The sequence below is a fragment of the Hibiscus syriacus genome, unplaced genomic scaffold, assembly GCF_006381635.1.
Source record: "Hibiscus syriacus cultivar Baekdansim isolate YM2019G1 unplaced genomic scaffold, ASM638163v2 tig00110377_pilon, whole genome shotgun sequence".
Taxonomy (NCBI): domain Eukaryota; kingdom Viridiplantae; phylum Streptophyta; class Magnoliopsida; order Malvales; family Malvaceae; genus Hibiscus; species Hibiscus syriacus.
In genome coordinates this window covers 1,437,192-1,442,316 of record NW_024062711.1, presented here as the reverse complement: position 1 = coordinate 1,442,316, position 5,125 = coordinate 1,437,192, and the positions used below count along the sequence as shown (strand labels likewise).

Genomic DNA, 5,125 nt, shown 5'->3' with positions numbered 1-5,125 from the left:
ACACTGCAGTTGATTAGAAGTTTGTATTCAAATGATGAAAAGACCTTGGCTGGTAATTTAAAATTTTTCAAAAATAATTTTTGTAGGTATTATAAATTTAATATTTTATAATTTATTTAAATAAGTTTATTATTTCAAAAAATTCAAATAAAAGTTTAATATTTTCGATTTTATTAAAATAAACATAACATTTTTAATTACTTTTTTAATCAATTAGTTTTAATACCATAATATCTTTCATAAACAAAATAGTTATAATAGTAGAGTTAACCCCTGACGTTTACCCTTTTGTCATTACGTCATTTTTTTTATCATTAAACAAAATATTTTAACATTTACCCATTTAATATCGAAGTTGCAAATTTAAAGAGAAAATTGGTTAAGACATCTATTTAGCAAGTGTCATCATGAATAACAAATAGCATTAATTATTATGATTAGTTAAACAAATGTGGGGGAAAATAATAATACAAAAGGAAATATTATTTAGGAAGTCTACAACTGACTAATTAAACATGATTCCCATGAATAAAAAGCAAAGTCATATCAACAAATCCCTAACCAATTCCAATTATTTTTCCAACAAACAAAATTGATTGAATTTTACAACGTTTGAAACATTCAAAGATTGAAGGAAATACCATTCCAACAAAATATTTAAAAGAAAATTAATAATCAACAAATAAAAGTCAAAGTCATAAACATTGGATAATTCATGTCTTTATAAAATGTTGATGCTTTGTATAAATTTGAAAAAAAGTTAAATAGTAACTTATAAAAATAAATTGTGCTCGTGATATTTTTATTATACAATTTTTGGGGCATCCACTTGACCCTTTAAAACAAAACAGCTGTTTGCCTGTTTCACTTTCAGGCCATTGTTTCCCACGAGGCACAAAAGAAAGAAGCTTAACAAAGACTTCGCTACCTCTTCTCTTTGGCTTCTTCTTCTCTTTTATGCTCTTTGGTTTTAGCTTTTCTTTGGGGTTTCTTTAGTAGCTGAGAATCTGAAGGAGAATAAGTGGATTTTCAAACCTCTTGTTCTTGGTCTTTGTGATTATATACACACAGACACTCAAATCTCTTGCTCTTTTCTCTTCTTGAGTTGCTTCAGCTTCTGCAAAAATAGCAATGGCGGAGTATATCTGTGTACTTAACAAGGTACCCTTTATCTTCAACTTCTGTTTTTTTTTGCAATGCTTAAAAAAGACTCCATTTTTTTAGTTAAATGACCCTGAGTTGTGTCGGTCGGTTTTAAAAGCTCGACATTTTTTCCAAGAAAATGTTTGTTTTTCTTGATTTCCTAGTCTAACTTTTTTTCTCCAAGTTAATACTCATTATTGGTGGATTTGAAGGTTAATGCATTGTTTACCTCTTTGTTTGTTTGGATCTGGTTTTTCTTTTCACTTGTTCTTAAGATCTAAATTTGATCTTTTAATCTGTTCAAAACCAACATTGCATTTAAATTTCCTTTCCTGTTTAAGGACCTTTTTGTATTAAAGTTGTAATTTCATATTAAATTACTTAACTCACTACTGTTTGAACTTTACTCTTCTGTTTCCCTGTTTGTTTCTCATTTGAAATATTTCGCATAATATTTGGTTTTCCTCTAGAAACTGCCAATCCTTTTAATCTCTTTTTTTTTTGGCTATATCCTTTGATTTGATGATAAATTTGGTTATGTATGCTCTCTTTTTCAATGCAGGATACTCTAATTATAAAGCCTTCTAAGAAATCTCCACTGTTCTTGAGGACAATAGTGTTGTTGTTTACTATGGTATGTGGTGTTTATATCTGTACAATCTGTAGGAAGCAAATAAGTACTGTAACCAAGATGAACATCCAAGTCATTGGGAGTCCATCTCCAGATACTACCATTGCTGCACAACTAGAACCTCAAATTCCTACCTTACATTACCCTAAACCCGAAACCTTTAGTAGGTAACCTAAATTCCCTTCTATTTTGAACATGTTTTCTTTGTTATGATTTGGGGTTTAGCCAAATTTGCATGCTTAAGTTTTTCTGTTTTGATCGTTTTCCAGGGGTGAATGTTCACAGAATCCGGTGAGGTTCTTTGTCATATTGTCGATGCAAAGGTCGGGAAGTGGATGGTTTGAGACATTGTTAAATAGTCATGTTAACGTTAGCTCAAATGGGGAGATATTCTCTGTTATGGAGAGGAGGAAAAATATTTCTACCATTATACAAACTTTGGATAAGGTTTACAATTTAGATTGGCTCAATAGCGCTTCCAAGAATGAGTGCTCTGCCGCTGTTGGCTTCAAGTGGATGCTAAATCAGGTAAAATAGTGTAGTTTATGATGGTGGAAATTTGTGGTTATGATTGCACTTGGAACTGTGGTGGTCGTTATTATAGATCAGCTATGTGGTCAAGATCTCTAGTTCATTCTTGGTTGAAATATCATTATGAGCTGTTACAAACTGCCCTAGAACTTTGAAATTTGATTCATATTGATGGCGGGTTCATATCTTTCTCGTTTCTGTTAGGTTACCTGGAATTTGGTGCGAATGTTAGATATGGACATGTTCATTTTTTTCCTTCAAGGTTTTCATGTATTTGGCGGGTCTTGGGAAGTTATGTCCCATATCGATGTCTAAATATGTGCCGGACACGATTTTTCAAGATAAATTTATAATCGAGAACCATAGTTCGTTTGTCTTGACCTAGGTATTGTTAGAAGTTCAAGTGATAAAGTCATGGCGTTTATCAAGTTGTTCCAATTGTTTGAGAAAGGATCAAAGATAATAGTCAATTTTGTATTGGCATGATGTATTCACAGTTTCACTTGAGGCATCTAAGATACATTGATGTTTGTGTTTGGTCTGTCTTAATACTTGTTCTTTAATAAATTAAAAAGTTCGATAAATTCCCTTCTAAAGGAAAAAAGAATTATTAGGGCTTTGGCCAAGGGAATTTGGATTGCCATTGAATAATGCTTGTTTTGGATCGGCTGAGAAAATTGCACTTAATTTCTAGATATCTGATTTCCACGTCTTCATATTACAGTGATTGGCTGTAGTTAAACGAAGCAAAAGATTGCAATTAAGATGGTCGTAACCTCAGTGATGGAAGGATATTATTTGCCTTTCGGCACCCGCTTGATGGTCAATAGCTAACCATAGATGTATTGTTATGTAGGGATTGATGGCATACCATGAAGAAATCGTAGAATACTTCAAACAACGGGGCGTTTCTGCCATATTTCTCTTCCGAAGGAATTTACTTCGAAGGATGGTTTCAGTGCTTGCCAATTCATATGATCGCCATGCTAAGCTGTTGAATGGAACCCACAAATCTCATGTTCATTCACATCAAGAGGTCTCTGTCTGAACCCAACTCTCTCTCTCTGTTCTCGATCTGATTCGCGTATTCCTTTTTGGTCAATCTTGAACTTATTGCTTGTTTCTTAATGTAGGCCGCTGTTCTTTCAAGTTACAAGCCGGTAATCAATTTTACATCATTAATAAGTGATCTGAAAGAAGTAGGATCGGCTACTGTCAAGGCTTTAGAGTACTTCATCAGCACTCGTCACATGATTTTGTACTACGAGGATCTTGTCGTGAACCGAACAGTAAGATAGTCACAACCTGTCACTATATCCTTTTAGTAATTCATTAGTAGTTCTGTGTTTCATTAATTGTGTATCTATCTTTATGGTATTTGTACTCAAAGAGCATTCTTCTCTAATTCAGTTATCCGCTCGATGTTGTTGTTTATCATGATTGTTGCAGAAATTAAAAGACGTTCAGGGGTTTCTAGGGATTCCAGAGATGGAATTAACAAGTCGCCAGGTTAAGATACATGAAGGTCCGTTATCGGGTTTTGTGAAGAACTGGGATGATGTGAACAGAACATTAAGTGGAACAGAGTATGAAAGTTTCCTTCGTGCCGACTACTAAGAAAAATGAATGGTGTGGATACCATCTTCAGCTAATTTTTATTTCAGAAGCTAACCAGACAGACGTTCACCCTGTTTGATGGCCGCCATGAACGGAGGCATGGTGTTTCAAGTTTCGACATGCTGACGAGTCAGGTGATTGAGCACTGTAACATTTATTTTGTTGATTTGAATTTTGTTTGATGATATAGACAGCTTTGTATATGTGAGCTTATAAAGAGGAAAAGGGTCCCTTAAATAGACAACTTGTATATGTGAGCTTATGATGAAGAAAAAGGTGAATCAATCCTTCACCCTTACGATAAAGGAGATTGGCTGGATGGGTTTGCCAGAGCAGTAGGAATATGCACAATATTGGAAGCCGAACTATGGGGAGTACTAGAAGGGTTAGTGCATGCATGGAACATTGGAGCAAGGAAGGTTATTATCGAATTTGACAGCATGGAAACATTCATAGCTTTATCACAAGGAAAACGAAGGCAAACAAACCCTCTGATTTTACAAAATATTCAAGACTGGGTTAACAAAGAACGGTAAATCTCATTTAAGCAGGTGGGACGAAAGGTCAATCGATTGGCCGGTGTAACAAAACTGGTTCAACTGGAAGGTCATTCCAAGTGGCTTCGGTAGCAGTACAAGCTCTGAGGATATATTAGGAGCTCTTATACATGAGGATATATTAGGATTAGAAAGTGAGATTGTTAGTAAAATTAATTAGGTAGTCATTTCGCGTTTATTCATAAAAAAAGAGTGGTTTTAAATTTAGGAGTTATCTCCTGGTATATAGATTAAAATATGAAGAGGTAATTATGACTATTATTGGTTACAAAATAAATGACTAATGTCAATAAAGCAGCTGTTGTCAACACGCAGTCGCCACCAAACAATTTGAGGCACACATCCCGGACTCAAGGAGCCGGTCATTCCCTTCAGAACAAAGTCAAAATGTTTCTTATCAGGAGGTTGGTCGCCGTGTTAATCGTGCATTACGTTACATTGCAATCAGATCGTATCTTGTAATGCATGGCGACAGTAACTTTGGTCCTTGAATGATTTCAAATCTGGTTAGGTTTCTCTATTATTGTTGAATAATGTGTACTATTAAGCGAATCCAAATAATGGATATGACATAAAGTATATACTTAGGCTTAGGCTCTGTTTGTTTGAGGCATTTCATTTTTTGGAAAATACTTTTTTATTTTCT

At 34.2% G+C, this 5,125-nt stretch overlaps 1 protein-coding gene across 1 annotated transcript; it reads left to right on the top strand.

Annotated features, from left to right (window-relative positions):
* Positions 1-843: 843 nt before the first annotated feature.
* Positions 844-4,682, top strand: LOC120121660. The gene is made up of 6 exons (XM_039140976.1): positions 844-1,161; positions 1,706-1,941; positions 2,044-2,302; positions 3,162-3,341; positions 3,439-3,594; positions 3,755-4,682. Exons 1-6 carry the CDS (start codon positions 1,132-1,134, stop codon positions 3,920-3,922), a joined length of 1,029 nt encoding a protein of 342 aa, XP_038996907.1. The 5' UTR covers positions 844-1,131; the 3' UTR covers positions 3,923-4,682.
* The last annotated feature ends 443 nt before the right edge of the window (positions 4,683-5,125 follow it).